Source organism: Podarcis liolepis (genome assembly GCF_965112155.1).
Source record: "Podarcis liolepis genome assembly, chromosome: 13".
Classification (NCBI taxonomy): Eukaryota; Metazoa; Chordata; class Lepidosauria; order Squamata; family Lacertidae; genus Podarcis; species Podarcis liolepis.
The window spans coordinates 23425050-23448764 of NC_139573.1; the positions used below are offsets into that span (position 1 = coordinate 23425050).

Genomic DNA, 23715 nt, shown 5'->3' on the forward strand with positions numbered 1-23715 from the left:
CTTACAGCTCTGGGGGAGCAGCATTTGCTGTGCAGCACGGCAGCTTTCTGCGCTGCCATAGGGGGAGACATTTAATGCTCCCCCTTCCAACTGTGAGGTGAAGGTTTGTCAGAAGGACCAATCCAGTTGCAGGGGGAGGGGCAGATCAGGTCCACCACTTGTCAGTACTTAAGAGGGCAACCTCGAGGACTTCAGCATAAAATTATCAAATGAGTTTCTTTTCAGAATGGATGGGGTGCACCTATTAGCTGCAGGGAATGAGTTCTGGTAACAGGGTGTGGATAGGGGACTCAGGTTGCAGCCTGGCAATATGGGGGTCCAGCTCAGATGGCAGATAAGGCATTGGGTTAGATCTTTCGCTAATTGGGTACCCTGTTAAAGATGTCTCTGTCCAGGAGCCCACATGGGGGCTAATGGACCATAGCACCGTTCTCAATGGTGACCCAAGCAGGGTTGATGCACCTGGTCCATGTCAGGGGCGACTCCCCAGTTATGTGTTAAACCCCGTTGTATTTATCAACTAGCAGGTGGGCTGCTTGATACTGAATTCATACCCAATGTCTTGGCCTAAAACTACCTGCATCTGTCATGTGGCCCATTTCAACCCAGTGCCAATCTCCTATGTTTATTCCTATGTTTTCTGGTCCCTACCAAGCTGCAGGCAGCCTGTGATTATAACAAAAGGGAAAGGATTCAAGATCTTACCAGATGGATAAGAAAATATCTGGCAATGCCAAAACCATACCTTGCATTGCAAAACCAAAGCCATAATTTACACTGACCCCACCACTGTCGCCTCTGAGTGAATATCCTGGCAGCTTCCACTAAAACAGCTCTGTAATCCTCTATATTGTCTTACCATCCCAGCCAACTCAATGTATTGGGTAGTGTATAAAAGGAATTCATCAAGGGAAGGGAGAATCAAGGCATCAGGCTATGTTTAAATTAACAACTTTCTAATTTAAATTTTTTTTTTTTTGAATTTCAGAAATGTATTTATGGTATCTGTTCATTTAAAAAAAAAGGCATTCTTACTGACGCTTCAGCTAAAAAAAGAATTGGAATGGATTACAGATTAATACAGAAGCAATACCATAAAACAAAACAAAATAAATAATGATTGCTAGTATAGTACACTGGAATAGCTCAGTTGGTAGCGCATAAGACTCTTAATCGATTTCTGTGTCCTGATGTTTTCATGTTAATGTTAGCTAGCATGATGATACTGTTAGTGGATCTTTCTGTACATCTATATCTTTACTTCAAAGACTCGAATGCCTACATATAGTAGATAAGAGTATTTAGCTTTGTCTTGTATCTGGAGACAATAAATACTTTATTGCTCTGAACTGTTTGGGAGAAGAGTTTTCCCCTTATCCTAGGTCTCTATAAGAAGCTGTCTGCTGCTGCTGCTGTTGTTTAGTCATTTAGCCGTGTCCAACTCTTCATGACCCCATGAACCAGAGCGCCCTTGGCACTCCTGTCTTCCACTGCCTCCGGCAGTTTGGTTAAACTCATGTTGGTAGCTTTGAGAACACTGTCCAACCATCTCATCCTCTGTCGTCCCCTTCTCCTTGTGCCCTCAATCTTTCCCAACATCAGGGTCTTTTCCAGGGAGTCTTCTCTTCTCATGAGGTGGCCAAAGTATTGGAGCCTCAGCTTTAGGATCTGTCCTTCCAGTGAGCGCTCAGGGCTGATTTCCTTCAGAATGGATAGGTTTGATCTTCTTGCAGTCCATGGGACTCTCAAGAGTCTCCTCCAGACCATAATTCCAAAGCATAAATTCTTCGGCGATCAGCCTTCTTTATGGTCCTGCTCTCATTTCCATACATCACTACATGGAAAACCATAGCTTTAACTGTATGGACCTTTGTCGGTAAGGTGATGTCTCCACTTTTTAAGATGCTGTCTAGGTTTGTCACTGCTTTTCTCCCAAGAAGCAGGCGTCTTTTAATTTCGTGGCTGCTGTCACCATCTGCAGTGATCATGGAGCCCAAGAAAGTAAAATCTCTCACTGCCTCCATTTCTTCCCCTTCTATTTGCCAGGAGGTGATGGGACCAGTGGCCATGATCTTTGTTTTTTTGATGTTGAGCGTCAGACCATATTTTGTGCTCTCCTTTTTCACCCTCATTAAAAGATACTTTAATTCCTCCTCACTTTCTGCCATCAAGGTTGTGTCATCTGCATATCTGAGGTTGTTGATATTTCTTCCGGCAATCTTAATTCTGGCTTTGAATTCATTTAGTCCAGCCTTTCGCATGATGAATTCTGCATATAAATTAAATAAGCAGGGAGACAATATACAGCCTTGCCATACTCCTTTCCCAATTTTGAACCAATCAGTTATTCCATATCCAGTTCTAACTGTAGCTTCTTGTCCCACAGAGATTTCTCAGGAGACAGTTGAGGTGATCAGGCACTCCCATTTCTTTAAGAACTTGCCATAGTTTGCTGTGGTTGACACAGTCAAAGGCTTTTGCGTAGTCAATGAAGCAGAAGTAGATGCTTTTCTGGAACTCTCTAGCTTTCTCCATAATCCAGTGCATGCTTGCAATTTGGTCTCTGGTTCCTCTGCCCCTTCGAAATCCAGCTTGTGCTTCTGGGAGTTCTCGGTCCACATACTGCTTAAGCCTGCCTTGTAGAATTTTAAGTATAACCTTGCTAGCATGTGAAATGAGCACAATTGTGCAGTAGTTGGAGCATTCTTTGGCACTGCCCTTCTTTGAGATTCGGATGTAGACTGATCTTCTCCAATCCTCTGGCCACTTCTAAATTTTCCAAACTTGTTGGCATATTGAGTGTAGCACCTTAACAGCATCATCTTTTAAAATATTAAATAGTTCAGCTGGAATATCATCACGCCACAGCTGGTGCAAGGACTTTGTTGGCCCAAAACTGGAAATCAAAAGAAATTCCCACCATTGCAGAGTGGCAGACGAAAGTGACTGACTATGTGGAATTAGCCAAACTGAAGGGAAGAATCCGGAATCAGGACGATCAGAGATTACAAGAAAATTGGAGTAAATTTATTGTATATTTAAAAGACAGTTGTACAAATTTAAGGACACTGGCTGTATTGAAGTAACTCCTATAATGTAGATAAAAAAGTGAAAAGATAAAATATGTGAATGGATGTGATATGGGATACCAACTGAAGGGAGGGAGGGAAGTCACAAGCTCGGCAGAGCTAAAATGCTTTTGTGTTGATTAAAATATTGTAAGAAAGAATATATAAAGAAAACAATAAAAAATTATTGGGGGGAAAGGAATATCACTTCCACTGCCTTTGTTATTAGCAATGTTTCTAAGGCCCCTTTGACTTCACTCTCCATGATGTTTGGCTGAAGGTCAGCAACCACACTACCTGGGGTGTATGAGACCTCCATATCTTTCTGGTATAATTCCTCTGTGTATTCTTGCCAACTCTTCTTCTGCTGCTTCTGTTAGGTCCTTTCCACTTTTGTCCTTTACTATGGCAATCTTTGTACAAAATGTTACTTTCATTTCTCCAATTTTCTTGAACAGAACTCTGGTTTTTCCCATTCTGTTGTTTTCCTCTATTTCTTTCCATTGCTCGTTTAAGAAGGCCCTCTTGTTTCTCCTTGCTATTTTTTGGAAATCTGCATTCAATTTCCTGTATCTTTCACTATCTCCCTCGCATTTTGCTTGCCTTCTCTCCCCCGCTATTTGCAAGGCCTCATTGGACAGCCACTTTGCTTTCTTGCATTTCCTTTTCATTGGGATGGTTTTCATTGCTGCCTCCTGTATAATGTTATGAGCCTCCATCCATAGTTCTTCAAGCACTCTGTCCACCAAATCTAAATCCTTAAACCTGTTCCTCACTTCCACTGTGTATTCATAAGAGATTTGATTTAGAGTGTGTCTTACTGGCCCAGTGGTTTTTTCTACTTTATTCAGTTTAAGCTGGAATTTTGGTATAAGAAGCTGATGATTTGTGCCACAGTCAGCTCCAGGTCTTGCTTTTGCTGACTGCATAGAGCTTCTCCATCTTTGGCTGAAGAGAATATAATCAATCTGATTTTCCTGCTACCCATCTGGTGATTTCCATGTGTAGAGTCGTCTCTTGTGTTGTTGGAAAAGAGTGTTTGTTATGACCAGCTTGTTCCTTTGGCAGAAGTCTATTAGCCTTTGCCCTGCTTTGTTTTGAATTCCAAAGCCAAACTTGCCAGTTGTTCCTTTTATCTCTTGACTCCCTACTTTAGCATTCCAATCCCCTATAATGAGAAGAACATCCTTCGTTGGTGTCATTTCTAGAAGGTGTTGTAAGTCTTCATAGAACTGGTCAATTTCAGTTTCTTCAACACCGGTAGTTGGTGCATAAACTTGGATTACTGTGATGTTAAAAGATTTGCCTTGGATTTGTATCAAGACCATTCTGTCATTTTTGAGATTGCATCCCAGTACAGCTTTCGCCATTCTTTTGTTGACTATGAGGGCCACTCCATTTCTTTTACGGGATTCTTGCCCACAGTAGTAGATATGATGGTCATTCAAACTGAATTTGCCCATTCCCGTCCATTTTAGTTCACTGATGCTCAGGATGTCAATATTTATTCTTGCCATCTCATTTTTGACCACATCCAGCTTAACAAGGTTCATGGTTCTTTCATTCCAGATTCCTATGTAATATTTTTCTTTACAGCATTTGACTTTCCTTTCACTTCCAGGCATATCCAAAATTGAGCTTTGGCCCAGCTGCTTCATCAGTTCTGAATCTAATTGTACTTGTTTTCTGCATTTCCTCAGTAGCATGTTGTATGCCTTCCTACCTGAGGGGCTCATCTTCCAGCGTCGTAACTTTTATATGCCTGTTGTCTATGTCCATGGAGTTTTCATGGCAGGTGTACTGGAGTGACTTGCCAGTTCCTGCTCCAGGTGGAACACGTTTAGTCAAAACTCTCCACTATGACTTGTCCATCTTGGGTGGCCTTGCACAGCATAGCTTATAGCTTCTCTGAGTTATACAAGCCCCTTTGCCATGACACGGCAGTGATCCATGAGCTGTCTGCTAGGAGCTGCAAATCTCTGAAGACTCGACTGGGGCTCTGCACACACTGCTTAACCTTGGTTAAGGTGTGGTGAACCACCCACTACTTTTCACAAGTCACCAACAGGTGACAGTCAGTACTACCTACTGGACAGGATGCAAGTAAGAAAGCAGGTAGGCAGGACATAACTGAGGGAAGATTGAGGTTGGTGGGGCAATGTTTCATGGACCTGTTACCTATCCCTGTTCTGAAACAAGGCACACCTTTGATCAAAAAAATTAATTTCCTCACTGGACTTCTTATTCTTTTGTAATTTCCATGTGCCACAACCAATTCAGGTACGCCAGGATATCTAACTGAGTGAAATAAACCAGTTAATTTTTGATTTAACACAAATATAATATATATTTCTCAGCAATTCCATAGAGTATGCACAAATTTATACCCACTGCTTTCCTCTTTCAGAATGACTGTAATTAAATATCCCAGTTGCAGTGGCCACAAACAAAGCTAATAACAGCCTTTGAAGGAAATTACATAGAGATTGTGATCAGACAAGGATATATCAGCCTCATCTCTGACACTCTGTATTTTAGTCCTGAGCTTTAAGAGATGAAAATAGTGTCGTTGCCTGGTGTTAACAATGGTGCTGCTGCTTGCCTTGATTTTGTTATTGTTTCCTCACATGGTAAGCAAAGCTCACATCATTAAGTGCATGGTTGATGCTCCACATGCTCCACTTCATCAGTATCATCAGCCAGGAGACCTCATCATCAGAGCCATTGCTTCCCAGGCTTTCATAATCTCCAATCGAATCAGCTTCACTGAAGAACCACCACCACCTTTGTTTGAAGAGCTTGCGTAAGAGTTTGACTCATTCCTTTTTTTAAAAAAAGGATATCTTACTATGAATTTGCTTTTTCTTCTTCTTTTCTGAAGTGAACGGTACTAAGAGAGCACTGAAGGGGGAAAAGAACATTAAAATATAGAAAATAAAATTATTTTCATATGGATTTAACTCCTTCTTTTCTCTGCCAAATTCTTTGATTTGCAAATGTAAAAGTACTGGAAGAAGAATCTTTTGTTGCTGTTTATGCTAAGAAGACCCTAATGTCCCCCCTCCCCCATTAAAATAAGTGGTTAAGTTTCATTTGCAATATTTGTTCTTACTGGGAGCTAGAGAACACCTCTGATTTTCTCACTTCCTTCTCTAGCATGTTATAGAAAGTTTATTCATGGTTGCTATCTTTCATCTTCTGCCTTCCACTTTGTCTTCTCTGCTGTACATCTCTTTCAGTATATATGCAATATGTCACCATTCTCATTCTTAACAATTGTAATGCAAGTGGTGGAAAGGGCTTTCCCCCTCACAACCTAACTTAGGGTTGCCATTCATCTGGACACATCTGGGAATTGGATAGCATTTTGGCATCTGGGGGGATTTTCACAAAATTGGAAAGATGCCCTGGAAAACCCAGATGTATGGCAGCGGGTGGGGTGGTAAAAGCTCTACAACTTTGTCCGGAATTTCAGTTTGGGGAATATTTCCAGGTTGTGGATGTTCTTTTGCTGTTCTTTCAGTGGAAATGATGTTGAGTAAGGCCTATTTGGGGTACAATTATATTCTCTTCTTTCCACACTTTCCTTTAGCTCATTTATGGCCCTGCTCCAGTGATGAATGACAAAACGCCAGGCATCCCATTCTACCAGATGGTGCCCAGAGAAGACAGTCAGTTTGCAGGGATTCTTTCTTTGCTTCTGCATTTCAGGTGGACTTGGATTGGACTCCTAACTATGGATAATGACAATGGAGAAAGATTTGTGCAAAATGTGTTTCCACCTTTTTCTCAGAGTGGTATCTGCTTTGCCTTCATAGAAAGAACCCATACGTTTACTGTTGTCACTGAAATTAATGAGATGTTTAACAAGGGGGGTAAAATACATGATAAAATCATAGATAGTAAAGCCAGTGTAGTGGTGGCATATGGAGAATCTTATGGGATTGTGTTGTTGAGATGGTTTCCATATCTGTCAGAACAAGAACATATAAGTGAGAAGTCAAAAGGTATAGTGTGGATAATAACAGCCCAGGGGGAGTTCAATTCAATGGTCTATCAGAGAACTTGGGATACAGAAATGTTCCATGGATCTCTCTCATTTACAATTCACTCCAATGATCTACCAGGATTTCAAGAATTTGTTAGAAACAGAAACCCATCCAGCATCACAGGAGATGGTTTTATTAAGGACTTCTGGCAACAGGCTTTTGGTTGTGTTTTCCCAAATACAGATGTCAGCAAGATAGATGGAAACATTTGCACTGGGAAGGAGAAGCTGGAGAGTCTTTCTGAGTCTTTTTTTGAAATGAGCATGACCTCTCATGGCTACAGTATCTACAATGCTGTCTATGTTATGGCCCATGCTTTACATGCTATGTCCTCATCTAGACTCAAGCACACTGCCATGCAGCACAGAGGCATGCATAAATTTCAGGATCACCAGCCCTGGAAGGTAATGAATGTGAAAGAAGGGGAGAAGATTCATCCAGTGTGTATTTTAAAGCAAATCATTTTACACCTTCCAAAATGAAACTTTCTTTTTCATCTTCCTTCATCCCTTAAAAAGAGATAATACTGACAGAATATTTTTGCCACTTTACCTCATTTTTCGACCCTAACATATACACTACAGCATTTTCTAACTATTGTTTTTTCCACTTCAATTCAGCTCCACGAGTTTTTGAAAAGGGTCTCATTTAACAATAGTGCTGGGGAGAGAGTTTCCTTTGACCAGAATGGGGAGTTTGCAGCTGGCTTTGATATTGATAACTGGATATTCCTACAAAATGAATCCTTTCATAGAATAAAAGTTGGGAGGACCGATCCCCTGGCTTCTCCAGACCAAGTGTTCACCATCAATGAGAATGTCATAACATGGCACAAGGGATTTAATCAGGTAGAGATAGATTTAAAAAAATACTCTGCTCCTATAAAATCATGATTTTTTTGTGATCATTACATACCATATGCAAAGTCTCCTGGATTTTATTGGTTCCTTGGTGATTATCTTTAACATCACCATTAATATTTTTCATTTACACATTAGACACAACCTCTTTCTGTGTGTACTCAGAGTTGCCGTCCTGGTTCTAGGAAAAAAGTGAAGGAGGGGGAGCCAACTTGCTGCTATGATTGTATCCCATGCCCAGGAGGGAAGATTTCAGATCAAATTGGTAAGGCATATAATGTAATTGGACTTTTCAACATCAGAACAGTAGCTGAAGAAACATCATTAATAACTTTTAAATAGTTATCTCAATGGGGCTGAGTTTATTTTCCTTAAACAGCTTGTCAGTTTTGGCTCCTTTTTTAAACATCGGTGGATAATTGCTTGAGAAAAATAAAATAAAATATGGCCGTAATCTCTTAATGCCTTTGTAAATCAAACATTTAGTTATAGTAATATACATCAGCTAAGCCTTGAATATCATTCAAACAGTAAACGAACACACAAAGGACGAAGCATCTATGCTCATACAAATCTAATCACAAGGAGAATAACATTTATTGCATGATGGGGAACTTTCTAGCCATATTTTCTTCATAAAAATACCATTGTTGTTTTTTTCAGATATGACTGATTGCCATAAATGCACAGATGAAAAATATGCAAACAAAAAGCAGGATTTTTGTATTCCTAAGAATTTCAGCTTTCTGTCTTATGAAGAACCTTTGAGTCTCTGCTTAACTTCTTTAGCTCTTTCATTTTCTATGATGACAGCTTTAGTGCTAGGGATATTTATGAAGCACCACAACACTCCCATTGTCAAAGCTAACAACCGTGACCTCACCTATACTCTCCTCATCTCCCTGTTCCTCTGCTTCCTTTGTGCATTTTTATTTATTGGACAACCCAAGAGGGTAATGTGTTTCCTTCGACAAACTACTTTCAGCATCATTTTCTCAGTGGCTGTTTCTTGTGTGCTGGCAAAAACCACCACAGTGGTTCTGGCTTTCATCGCCACCAAACCAGGATCCAAAGTGAGGAAGTGGGTGGGGAAGAGTTTGGCCAACTCCATTGTTCTTTCCTGCTCCCTCATCCAAGCACTTATTTGTACTGTTTGGCTTGCAACCTCTCCCCCATTCCCAGATGTTGATATGCACTCCTTGACTTCAGAAATTGTATTAGAATGCAATGAGGGGTGTGTGATTATGTTCTACTGTGTGCTTGGCTACATGGGCTTCCTGGCAACTGTCAGTTTCTCTGTGGCTTTCCTATCCAGAAAGTTACCCGACAGTTTCAATGAAGCCAAGTTCATCACTTTCAGCATGTTGGTTTTTTGCAGTGTTTGGTTATCATTTATTCCCTCCTACCTGAGCACAAAGGGAAAACACATGGTTGCAGTGGAGATCTTCTCCATCTTAGCCTCCAGTGCTGGACTGCTGGGTTGCATCTTTGCACCCAAATGTTACATTATTATGCTCAGGCCTGAATTGAACAGCAAGAAACATCTAATAAGTAGAAAGGATTGAACAATATGTGTACATCCTGAATTGAATTGAACAGGAAGGAACAGCTAATTAGGAGAAAACCTCAAATAATTTAATTGTCCATTTTGTTTTTCCTGTATATTTCTGTAAATTATTAAGCTCAAAATGGAATCAAATGTTCTGTAAGAAACCTACAAATTATATTTAGTTTCATAATAGTATAGTATCAGTTTCTTCTCACATAGTTGCGACTGAATATGGGAAACAGTTTTTTGTGTTCCTGTAAATGTATCCACATCAGCCTCTGAATCACACAAAAAATGTATTGATTAGTCTTCTTGGTTTGAGGAGATTTTTCATTCTTTGGAAAGCCCTTGCTTTGACTGAGACAAATATCCTCTGTCAAATCAAGCATCTTTCTCTGACTAAGGAAATACCCCTGGAAACAACTCATTCTCTTAGATGTTTCAGGGCAGTGGAGCAATGTGTTCTAATGGTACCTTGCTCATCAAATATAATGTATGTACAGTTAAATGGTTAGGTATATGGTTCTGTGTTTCTGATAGCCAGTGTTCACATTGTGCTATAATTTAAGGATGACTAATCCCCTCATAACTTTTATTGAAGGAGAATCCCTTAGGAAAAAACTAAGAGACTCAAGGAAGGCAATACACATGGACTTCTTCCTTTGTACTATACTATAAGACACAAAACTGAATGCTATTACATATAAATGAACTGGAAAAAATATAAACTACTTTCAGCACCATTTCCCCCACCCAAGTCTTTTCTGGGAATCCTTGTATCACCCATTTCTCAATTCAAGTCAATGGAGGAAAGTAGCTCATTTTTACAGTCCCCATTTCAGTGAAGGGGTGAGTGGGTAACAAAGCTGCATTTGTAATCATTCTAATTTTGTCCTGAATAATAACTTGAACTGGAAAGGTGCAGATCAGAACCACAGTCTCTGTTAACAATTCCACGGCCCTTGGAGATTCAAGATTTGGTAGCATATGTTAGAGCCTTTTCAGTAGTGACTCCCAAGCTCTGAAACTCCCTCCTTCTGGATGGACACCTGGCACCTATGTTGTACACATTTTGGAGACATGTAAAGGTGCAACTATTCATCCAGTGTTTTGGGAATGGCTGAATGTGAGCTTTCCCTTCAGAATCTGATGCTGTATTATTTTACCTTGGCTTGGAGTTTTATATCTGTATTTTTAGATATGACTGTATTTTTATTCTTATTGTACCTGGTTCTGACAGGGAAAGCAGTAAAAATATTTATATCAAATAAAAAAAAAACAAAATAAACTTATGAAAGATATACATTGCCTACTGCTGATTTGAAGAAAGGCCGCCCTAACATCAAACACTTTTCTTTCCTGAAGCTGAATGCTGGAAAATACAGGGCTCACCCCAAAAAAGCATTCCTTCAGACAGCACGTGTATTATTAAATTAGCTGCGAAAAGAAGTGGTGATGTCATCAACTTGAAAGGCTTTAAAAGAGGATTAGACAAATTTATGGAGGCTAATTCTGTCAATGGCTACTAGCCACAATTGCTATATTATACCACTGTCAGAGGCAGTATACCTCCAATACTAAGGGGAATCACACATGGGGAGAGGACATGTTATCCTCAGGTCCTGCTTACAAACTTCCCATGAGCATCTGGTTGACAAGTGTGAAAACAGGATACTGGACTAATTGAGCCATTGGCCTGATCCAGTACAATCTTCTTATGTTCCTCTCTGGCTCTGGAGGAAATTCTAGTTACTCTTGTGTGATTGCCCTACTATGTGTCACTCCCAACCCAGGTACCCCTTGGTATCTAATTGAGTGAAAGAAAAAGCGGCAATTTGAATGTCAAATTGGTTTACTTCTGCAACTCCAGAGGGAATGTTCAACTTTAAATTGGTGGTTATTTTTCCTTTGATTGTGAAAAGGATAGTAATTAACCCTGCTGTTTTCCAGTACCCCAGTACAATAGCAGTGGCCTTTAGCAAAGCTAATAATACAGCCTATGAAGAATGGTATAAAAAACCCCTCCAGAAATCAGAACTGGGTCTAAGGGGGTAAAAGCTGTATCAGTCTGATCTCAGAAACTTTATATTTTAGTCCTGGGCCTTTAGAGATGGATAAAAAAGGAGTATCTGGTGCTAGAGACAACAGATTTACCAGGATGGTGTTATTAATTGCCTTGCTTTTGTTATTGCTTCCACACATGGTATGTAAGTCTCATATTAATAACTGCATGCTTGCTGATCCACACCCTCCACTTCATGAGTATCATCAGAGAGGAGACTTCATCATTGGAGCCATTGCTTCCCAGGCTTTCATCATCTCTGGTGCAATAACTTTTACCCAAGAACCCCCACCACCTTTGTTTGAAGAGCTTGCGTAAGAATTTTACTTTTTCTTAATAAAACAACTTCCTATGAACCTGTATTGCTTTTCTTCTTTTTGCTTTGTGTACTGAAGGGCAATAAGAGAATAGTGAAGTGTAAGAAGAAGTTGGGATTTACAAAAGAAATAAAAGAATTAAATTCAAAGAAGACAATAGTATGGGTTTTAACCTCTTCCCTGACAACATTGTGCTAAAATGCATGCAGGAGTATTAGGAGAGCGAAGAGTTAACAATATAAATAGAAATTGAGATTGTACAGGGGAAATGGTAAAAAAAGTTGATGTATCATACCTTTGGATGGTGCAAAATATATTTAAATATAGTGTTGTTTTCTAAACTAAATCTGAACGGAGAGAGGGTCTCCACCTCTTTGTCGACTGGCACAGAACCTGTGCTGTCTTGATGACTGTCTTAATGGACATCACCTTCTTTTTTTCTTCCTAACCATCCTTCTCCCAGGAAATTCTCTTGTCAGGAAACTGGCCTGGCTTGTATGTTAAAAATGACTTGATCCAGGAATAAGTGGGGTCCAGGAATTAGAAGGAGGGGTGTTCAGGAATTCAGCCAACCCCCATAGCTCATAACCAGGGTTGTGGCTAGGGGGTGGTGAGGTGGGCCCCCGCCAGGGGTGCAGGTGATGGAGGGGTGCAAAATTGGCTAAAATATGTCCATAAATATAAATATTGAATAGTGCTCCATAAAAATGGTTTTAAATATAGGGTGAATGGAATGGGTGGAAGGGGGGGGGGGTTTGGAAAAGTGGAAAGAAGAGCTAATTTGTACATGGCTATGGGGCTGAATCTGGATGGTTCTGCCAAGGGCGCAAGATTCCCTAGCTATGGCTCTGCTCATAACACCATGTTCTGAAACATGTTCTGAAAAACACAGATATTATTTGGGATTTTCCTTTATTACATATACTACCTTAGGATATAGATTTGCTATAAAGAAGGGTTGCATCTATATACCATAATAAAGAACAATGAAGTAGATGTAGAAGACCACTGCAAAGATTTTACAAGGCCTGGCATTTCCTTATGATTAAAAATGCATCTTTAATTCTAGTGTCATTCCTAAGAATTATCAACATATCCTGGCATTGGCTTTTGCAGTAAAGGAAATTAATGAAAACCCTCAGATCTTACCCAATATCTCTTTGGGTTTTCATATCTATGATAGCTATTTCACTGCTAAATGGACATATCATGCCACAATTCTTCTAATATACACCCTGAGAAGATTTGTTCCCAGCTACAAGTGTGATGTTCAGAATAACTTGTTTGGAATCATTGGAGGGCTAGACCCCTTAACCTCACTTCATGTTGCAAACATTGTGGACATTTACAAGATTCCACAGGTAGGATGTATTTGTATGTTGTGCATATGTCATATTTTTCTGATTTGTTGATTTGGAGAGAGAATGATATGGGTGAATTTGGAATATATGCATGGGTGTTAATTTATGCGTTTTCGACCTTAGCAACCAGTCTATTGCATTGGAAATCTTGCACTTCCACTTATAGGGTTATTGTAAAGATTGTTGACAAAATATGTGAAAATGAAGACTGAAAAGTAATACATGTAAATGGCATTGTCATTGCATCTATTCCCCCATTTGCACCCATTTATCTTTAGCTTATATATGGTTCTGCTCCAGTGATGAATGACAAAACTCCTGGCCTTCCCTTCTATCAGATGGCTCCCAAGGAAATGCTTCAGTATGAGGGAATTCTGTCTATGCTCCTGCAGTTTAGGTGGATGTGGATTGGACTCCTTACTTTCAATGATGAGAATGGAGATAGATTTTTGCAAACTGTATTGCCACTTTTTGCCAAGAGTGGCATCTGCTTTGCCTTCATAGAAAGGAGTCAAACATTTTCTTTTGTCACAAAAATTAATGATATGATGAAAAGGGGGGCAAAAATACACGATGCCATCATTGATAGTAATGCCAACGTAGTAGTGCTTTATGGCGAATCTTACACCATTGCACTTTTGAGGTGGTTTCCATATTTGTCAGAGCAAGAAAATATAAGAAATAAACCCAAAGGCATAGTATGGATAATAACAGCCCAGGCGGACCTCACTTCAATGGTCTACCAGAGGACATGGGATACAGAAATAATCCATGGATCTCTCTCATTTACAATTCACTCCAATGATTTGCCAATATTTCAACAATTTGTTGCCAGCAGAAACCCATCCAGCACAACAGGAGATGGTTTTATCAAGGACTTCTGGCAACAGACCTTTGGGTGTGTTTTCCTAACTGCAGATGCAGGAGAGGTGAATGGAGATATTTGTACAGATGAGGAGAAGCTGGAGAGTCTTCCTGGGACCTTTTTTGAAATGATTATGACTGGCCACAGCTATAGCATCTACAATGCTGTCTATGCATTGTCTCACGCTTTGCATGCTATGTCCTCATCTAGAGTCAAACATGGTGCAATGGTGGACAAAGGACAGAAACATCAGAATCAACACTTGTGGCAGGTAAAGTGTCATATCTGTGGTTGTAAGAGCAGGATTTAAATTGCCTAGCCATCTTCCCAAATTCAGTATGGGTTCAAACCCCATGTTAGACAAAAATATCTCTGCATTGCAAGGGATTGGGCTACATGACCCTCATGGTCTCTTTCAGCTCTATGAATCTGTGATTCCTAAAAGCTCCTAATATGGCAAATAGTTCATGGAACCAAAATATACTGGGTGTTGTGTGTGTTTTGTCTATGACCCCTTGTGTACAATGTTATTTTTTTATTCATGTGTTATCCCATGTGTGCTTAAAACAGTTCCCCCCATAACAATGAGTTTAGTTTTATTTTAATTTATTGTATTTCGATATCAATTCACTTTATGAAGTAAAAATGCAGAAAAATAAATGAAATCGTGCAGATTTTACATACTAAAAGTATTCATCTAGAGGACAAATAATCTAAAACTGTATAAAATATATAGTAAAAACCCTTGCTGGCTCCACCAAATAGGAGTTGAATTTACTTTTAGCTTATCTCTCTCTCTCTCTCTCTCTCTCTCTGTGTGTGTGTGTGTGTGTGTACTGTACACACACGATCAATCACTCCACACATCCAGCACAAAATACACATGAAAATATATGCAATGAAGGGAAGGGAATGGCAAAAGAAAGGAATTTTCAATCATCTAAGGCAAATATACCTCACTCTGCGCTTATTTTCTAACTTCACCTTTTTCTCTTCACTTCAGCTCCATCATTTTCTGAAAGGTGTATTTTTTAACAACAGTGTCGGGGATAGTGTCTCCTTTGACCAGGATGGGGAATTAGCAGCTGGATTTGATATTATTAACTGGATTTTTTCCTCCAACCAGTCCTTTAGTAAGTTGAAAGTTGGGAGGGTGGATCCGCAGGCTCCTCCAGATCAAATGTTCACCATCAACAAGGATATCATAACATGGCACAGGGGCTTTAACCAGGTACGGTTGATTGTCAATGACTTGAGAAGCACACTGCATACTCAATTTTGAAGGAAGATTTCCCTAACGATAGACGTTCGGAATACCACTGGTTTAAAATAATTGAAATGAGCTTAGCAGCAATATACTAACTCCCGACTACCAAGGATTCTCATTACAGTACTGCAACTTCCCCATCTTTTATCAGCTTCAGCTTCTTCACTGACCTTGTTTACAGCAAGGGCATAATTTATCTGGAGGCTTGATATCAACAGCATAGCTTGCAGTGTAGCAGGGAACTCTTAGCAACTATACAACTACACCTTTCACACCTTTTGTGATAATGATCCATATTTCTATAACCGAGGTTATTCAGAGCAAATACAGGCCAAAGTGCCTGTTGCACCTCACAGTGAAAAGAGTTGAAAATGAAACTAGTTGGATGTATCTTTTACTCCCATCCTGTCCAGATGAGGAGCAATCAGGATTTCAACATTTCACTGCTGGGTGGGTTGAAGCCAAATAATAGCAGCCTTCATGACAGCTAGATAACATGTGACAGGTCCCCCACATCTTGAGAATTCTTAGCTCATTTTCCTTCTGATTATTTTATCCCTTTTTATATTTGGAACATTAGGCCCAGCCTCTTTCTCTATGCACTGAGAGCTGCCATCCTGGTACTAGCAAGAAAGTGAAAGAAGGGGAGCCATTTTGCTGCTATGATTGCATCCCATGTCCAGAGGGAAAGATTTCAGACCAGCTGGGTAAGAAATAGAATGCAGAACCTTATCACAGAGATGTGCCTGGCTGCCTTCTCTCCAATTAGATTCTTAGAAGCTTGGGTAGTTTCTAGAGCACCAGTGAACAATAATGGATGAAATATTTATAAATCCTGCAATTTTAATATGCAATTCTCAACCAGGTATATGACTATTGTATTACATTTTATTTGGATTTGCATTTGAAGATAAAAGAACTGTTAAATAGTATGATTCCCTGAGCCTTAAAAAGCTTATGTCTCTACACACATGAATGCACTCCTCTGATGGACAACGTATGGTGCTTGAGGGTGCTCTTGGACTCATCAATGCCTGGAGAAGTAGTGATGGTGGCCAAGAGTGTTGCAAGCTCTGACTGAAATGCAAGTAGCAGGTCAAATTATTTCCATGCCAATACACTCAACATGGAACTGGAGAGGATGCAAAATGTGACTAGAAAATCAAACACAAATCTAATTCAACACTACTAAGTTTCCAGGTCCACACAATGCAATATTCACATGGCTATTTTGCTTAGCAAATAAAACACTACTGGGTTGCTGCCACCAGAGCTAGATGTGGAACCCCATCACATGACTATTTTGAAGACATTTTAGAAAGTTCAAGTAGTTTAGAAGGGTAATTATAGAGAAAGATACATTGGCCAGGTCTCCCCTTGATTCAACAAGCTGGTTTGGGCTATTAAAAAGCCTACATTGGATTTGGCTAGTGGGCTGGATTGTTTTCTGAACTACCTCCTTATGTGACAACAAGGACATGGGTGGTGCTGTGGTCTAAACCACTTAGCCTCTTGCTGATTGTAATGTCGTTAGTACGAATCCACATGGCGGGGTGTGCTCCTGTTGCTCTATCCCATCTCCTGCCAACCTACCATTTCGAAAGCATACCATTGTGAGTAGATAAATAGGTACAGCTGTGGTGGGAAGGTAAACAGCATTTCTGTGTGCACCAGAAGTGGTTTAGTGATGCTGGCCACATGACCCAGATAGCTGTTGGCAGACAAACGCCGGCTCCCTCGGCCTGAAAGTGGAGATGAATGGCACACCCCATAGTCAAGTTCAACTGAACTTAACCATCCAGTGGTCCTTACCTTTACCTTTTACCTTCCCTTCCCTTTTACCTTACCCTTCCCTTACGTGACAAGTTTGACAAATGGGGGAGGGGGGAATTCATCACTCAGTCAATGCTATCACAATGTTTTCAGATGACCCAATTTTCCAGGATGAATTATTAGCTAATCCTCATTACAAAGCAGAGCACATGAAAGTCCAAACTATCAGCTCTGCACGGGACTGATTAGCACTGCTTACAAATTCTCATTGACCCAGCCTCATCTTTACCTGATTTATCTCAGATGTACGGCAGGTAGATAATAAATCATAGAATCATGGAGTTGGAAGGGACCATGAGCATCTTCTAGTCCAACCTCCTGCAATGCAGGAATCTTTCACACAATGTGGGGCTTGAACCCATGGCCATCAGGTTAACAGTGAAAGTCCTGTGAACTAAACACAGAGGTCTGGTGAGCCAAGATGACCATGGGTGAGAGGTTCCCCACCCATGCTATAGATGAACTTGATCTCAATTCTATCAGAAAGAATTTAGCTCATATACAGTTAAGAACAGTGGGAAGAACATTGTAAGTCATTGTGCTTTCTGATATTTTTACTTTTTGAGATGAAGACTATATCTTTTCTTTCTCAGATATGAATGACTGCCATAAATGCAGAGAGGGAAATTATCCAAACAGAAACCAGAATTCATGCATTGTCAAGCATATAAGCTTTCTGTCTTACAAGGAACCTTTGGGGCTTACTTTAGCCTCTCTTGCTTTTTGCTTTTCTTTGATTGCAGCTTCAGTGCTTGTAATATTTTTGAAACTCCATAATACTCCAATTGTCAAAGCAAACAACCGGGAGCTCACTTATACTCTCCTCATCTCCCTCCTGCTCTGTTTCCTTTGTGTTTTGTTGTTCATTGGACAACCTAATAAGGTGACCTGTCTCATCCGACAAGCTGCTTTTGGCATCATCTTCTCAGTGGCTGTATCTTGTGTTCTGGCAAAAACCACCACAGTAGTTCTGGCTTTCATGGCCACCAAACCAGGATCCAAAATGAGGAAATGGGTGGGGAAAACACTGGCCAATTCTATTGTTTTCTCCTGCTCCCTTATTCAAGCAAGTATTTGTACTTTATGGCTAGCAACATCTCCACCATTCCCAGATGCTGACAGACATTCAATAATGGATGAAATTGTACTAGAGTGTAATGAAGGATCTGTGATTATGTTCTACTGTGTCTTGAGCTACATGGGCTTCCTGGCAATTGTCAGTTTAATTATAGCATTCTTTGCTAGGAAGCTGCCTGACAGTTTTAATGAGGCCAAGTTTATAACTTTCAGCATGTTGGTCTTTTGCAGTGTTTGGTTGTCCTTTGTTCCAACTTACCTGAGTTCTAATGGAAAATACATGGTAGCCGTGGAAATCTTTTCAATCTTAGCCTCCAGCCTTGGCTTGCTGGTTTGCATCTTTTCCCCAAAATGTTATATAATTGTGCTGAGACCTGAGCTGAACAACAAGCATCAGTTAATCAGAAGAAAATCTGAAGGGGTTTAGTCATGTGTGCATTTTGTTAAATCTGTGTATTATGTGTGCATTTGCAACATTTTGCAAAAATTTTGCATCTTTACCTTGAGGCCTAAACTGAATAATAATAACTTGCATCTAATAAGAGGGAAGTATTGAAGAATGCAAATGTTTGTTCATTGAGCTTTACTTTGAAATCCAGGGAGGAGAGGCTAAAAGCCCTGAGTTTCCTCTTAACCATTGCTTGATACAACTTTCTCAAAGCTGACCTTTGTTTTAATGTCCCATTGGAAAACTGAATCAAAATTAAAGGAAAACTGTGATGTAAAAATATTGGTGCACACATGTGTGCACGCACGCGCACGCCTGGGCACGCACGTACGCACATGCACACACTACAGAAATTACCCTCAGGTGGTTTCTAGTGACCAGATGAGGGAAACATGCATTGCCTACTATGAGGCAAAGCGAGGTGGAAGTTTGCCATGTCTCCCTCTCATGCAAGAAGTAAAACCAGTCTTTCAATCTTTCCAGAAAAATCATTTCCAAATCAGTCAAATCCCATGTTCAAGGATTTAAATCTCCCCTCTGGCTCTATGGCAAGAACATTTAATTCTAATGTATTTTCCTTGCTTTGGGTCAATCCAAGCCTACATCACAATTTCCTATTCCAACTAAGTACAAAATCAAAAATTCTGTTAACATACAACAAAAAATTATTTTAATAAGAAATGCTACATAGAATCCCTACGTTTGACTTGGTGGGTTCCTTAGCCTTTAATTATCATAAAGGTTGTAATTAACTTGGATGTTTGTCTCAAAAAGTAGACACAAAAATACCAAATCACTAGGGACATTCAGTTAACAGTAAAAACAACTGTCAAAAAAACCCTCCCTCATGTGAAGGATAATTCCATAAATATATGCTCTATATTTCAGATACAGGTCTAGGGACTAGGGACAGGAGCACATATACCAATAATGTCACTAATATTTGAGTTTAGGGATCTAGATTTCATTATTGATAGAAGACTATCTGAACATTCAGATCAGAGCATTGCAATCATAGAGATGTTCCTGAAAGTGTTATAGATGGAACTGGGAAATCTGCATATATAAAGGAATGATTAGCATATGTAATCAGTATGGTGATACTAGTGACTTTGCTTCTGGTAATGCTTCCTCAAATGGCATGCAAGGCTCACATTCTTAAGTGCAGGTTCCAATATCCACACCAACCTTTCCACAAATATCATCAGGATGGAGACTTTATAATTGGCGCCATTGCTTCTCAGAGCTTCATTGTCTCCAGTTCAATAGACTTCACAGAAGAACCCCTCCCAACACTACATGAAGAGTTTATGTAAGGAATTATAAGTTTATTTTCATTTTCATTTACTTCCTTTTCACCCTTTCTTGGGGGGGGGGGGTATCAAAGTGAGGTCAGATCCAGGACCTTACCTTAATTGTGTACAGCCCCATAAGATGTGCTAGTATCCCTGTTAAAGAATGGGTCTTCGGCACCAGAGAAAGGGCATTTATCCCTTTCTCACATGCCATTTTCTAAATCTGAGCTAACTACCCTTGTAGCATGTGAAGATGCACTATTTGAAAGGGGGGGGGCAGTGTTCTGAATCTGATTTCTCCATTTTAATTCCTATTAACATTTTAAAAATTAAATTACATTCTGCTCAAGGATTTTGCCCCATACCCTGTAAGAGAAAACCCATAAACAGTTGCATTTGCTGTAAATATCACAACTTTGTAAATGAGTGTAGAAGATCTGGAGAAAAGCAACAAGAGTGGGGAATGAACTCGTGTGGGAGACAAAGAGCATACTCGTGCCTTTTACTCATCACTGTTCAACAGCCCAGCTCACTTTCAGCAAATGAAAGCAGCTGCTACCATCTAATTCTTCATGTCAAAGACCTGCATATTAAAGCGTATTAGTTCCTCCATCCAGTTTTATTACATTTTCTTCAGAGGCAGATTTAGGGGAGTGCAACTGGACTGTGAATGGGGTACAGGAGGCAGTGTACATGGCCCTTCACCAAAATTTCTGGGTGCCCAGCCCCTTCATGGGGAATTTTGTGGGTGCTTGGGCACCCAGGGAGTGCAGTCAGGGAGTTGGCACCTGTACCTATCTGTTTTAGGTAAATTCAATAAAAAAATTAAATAATAATACATTGGGTGATGAATGCTGCTAGTAGAATAGATCACAATTGCAAAGGGTAGATATGTGTGAAATAGGTTAATTTCTTGCAGTCTACTCTAAATGGTAATTTGTGAAGTATCTATAGCTCACCGCATCTTTTGACGAAATCATTGATACTATCATCTGCTCAATATTCTGATATATCACTTTAGAATAAGATTAATTCAATAAAGGATGTCTATATGCTGTAATTGTAAAGAAGGGCAGATTTTAAAGAGTGGCATTTTGTCATTGTTATATTTTTGTGATACAAAATTCAGCTCTCTTTTCCTAGCGTAGTACCAAAGAATTACCAGCACATCCTGGCCTTGGCCTTCGCAGTAAAGGAGATAAATGAAAACATTATGATCTTGCCCAATGTCACCTTGGGCTTCCACATTTATGACAGCTATTTCAATGCAAAGTCAACCTACCATGCCACAATGCTACTTACATCTACGCTGGAGAGATTTGTCCCCAATTACATATGTGATGTCAGCAATAATCTAATAGCAGTCATTGGGGGACTGGACTCCCATATCTCCCTTCATGTGGCAAATGTTTTGGATATTTACAAGATTCCACAGGTAAAATGTATGTCTTGTGGTTGTAGTTGTTTTGTTCTAGCAGCACAGAGTGCATGGCAAAGAACAGATAAGGCAAGTCCACACCCCAAGGAACTTCCTGTGCAAAATGGATGCAGAGCAATGGGTTAAATTGTGACATAGTTAGAAAGGGGAATAATATGTGATGAACTCTGTTACTCATACTTTTTCATAGTTGCAGTAAGGACAAGGGAATGTTCGAAAAGCTTCCTGGAAAAGGTGAAATTTGAGGATGAAATTACGAGAGATAAAGAAGGTTGTTGCATGCAGGAAAGCACAAATGAATCATGGGGGGGGGGGGGAGAGTTTCAGTAAAGAATATTTTTGAATGACTGCAGGTGATGATGCTCGGAAAGTGATGGTCAAAGGAAGAAGCTACTAAGAGGTCTTTTTTTCTGCACTTCAAACAAAACAAAACAAAAATCCCTGGAACTCCAACTACCTCTGTTCATAGTCTTTTTGTTTGCTTGCTTGTTTCACTTCTTTCTTCCCCCCCCCAAGAGAAAATATTTTTTTTAATTTTTGATTTTGACAAAATAATAATAATAAATAAATAAGAATAAAAGTGTGCACCCCACCACCAAGACCATTCCATTGTAAGTATCCAGCCTCCCCAAATTTCAACACCTCTTGCAATGGTTTGACCCCTTTCCATTTTAACAATACAAATTCTACAAACACCTTCCACAGGTCCTCAAAATAATCTCTCATGCGTATTCCCCTTCTTACCTTAATGGCACATGTTAATTTATCCTTAATAGCTATATCCCACATCTCTTTATGCTATTCTTCCATTTTATATTCTGCTTGCCCCTTCCACTTCCTAGCTATCACAATTCTTGCAGCTGTCAATAAATTTGTCAGCAAGTCCTTTATAGCCTGCAAACCTTCCACCCCTTTGTAAATTGATAATAATGCTACCTCCGAACTTTCAGCCAGCTTTAACCCAGTGATTTCTGTTATCTCCTTAAACACCCTTTGCCAGAAAAATTGTACATATTTACACCCCCACCATATGTGAAGATAATTTCCAATTTCCTGGCATCCCCTCCAACATAACACCAAATATTCCTTGTTTATTTGATTTAATCTGGCTGGTGTTAAATACCATCTCCAAACTAATTTCTAATAATTTTCTTTTATTCTTATAGGTAACATTTTCAATGCACGATTCTCCCATATTTCCCCTCAGCTTTGACAATCTATCTGCCCTGTTGTCTCCTTTCCCCTCACCTCTGTTAACTGATCTTCTTGATCCTCCATTTCTACTAATATTTTATAAATTTCACTGGTTTCCCCTTTTATAACTGTATTTTCTTCTTTATCTCCCCCTTTATAATCTCCCCCCCCCCAATTTTGTATATTCTTTGCAGTTCTTGTTTTCCCCTAACCACTTCTTTGATAGTTGCTCCAGTTGTACAGTATACACTTAAACCAAATTATTTTACTTTCTGTTAGAGCTTCTCTTATTTGCTTTCTCCCCCAATCCTTTATTTTAAATATTTTCTTCTCTTTCGCTTCTTTTTCAATTTCCTTTTTTCAGTTTACTGGGAAGTCTTCTATCATCACCACCGGAGCTGGTGGGGAATTTGCTGATATAAATTTTCCTTTATCTTTTGCCCATATCTCAATGGTATTTTTTAATAAGGGATTTTTAATCTTCTGCCACTATTGCCTATTTGGTTTGATAAAAAATATATATTCACTAACTCCTCCCTCATTTCCTGTGTAAAACTATCTAACCATTCTAACACTCCTTGTTCTGTTATCCCATCTATGATATATCTTAACTGATTTCCTATATAATATAACTTCATGTTGGGGAGACCCAGTTCACCTGTTTTCTGGGGTTTATACCATCTTCTTTTATTAATTCTAGGTTTCTTATCCCCAATACAAAAATTATTGATCATACTTTGCCAACCCTTTATTTATGTCTCCAATATCTTAATGGATAACATTCTAAATAAATATATATATATTCTAGACAAAATTTTCATTTTAATTATCGGTATTCTTCCAAACCATGAAAGCTTAATTTTCTTATATTCCTCCAGCTTTTCCTTAATTTCACTCTTTAATTTATTAAAATTCTCTTGTTACCCACATATTTTCCAATGGATTTTTGATTGTTTACAAGGTGGCATCTGCAAATAAGCTTATTCTCTCTTTTCCTTTATTGCTTATTTCTTTTATATTTCCACCTTCTCT

The 23715-nt window shown here is 39.4% G+C and overlaps 1 protein-coding gene across 1 annotated transcript in view; it reads left to right on the top strand.

Moving 5' to 3' along the window:
* Positions 1–11756: 11756 nt before the first annotated feature.
* Positions 11757–23715, top strand: part of LOC310691586 (vomeronasal type-2 receptor 26-like) — a gene marked incomplete at both ends in the record, with an annotated part of 43607 nt that continues 31648 nt past the window's right edge. Inside the window, 3 exons of the mRNA XM_083471445.1 lie at positions 11757–11902; positions 12975–13266; positions 13545–14080. Of these exons, the coding sequence (XP_083327571.1) occupies positions 11757–11902; positions 12975–13266; positions 13545–14080 (974 nt within the window). The remainder of the gene's footprint in view (positions 11903–12974; positions 13267–13544; positions 14081–23715) is intronic.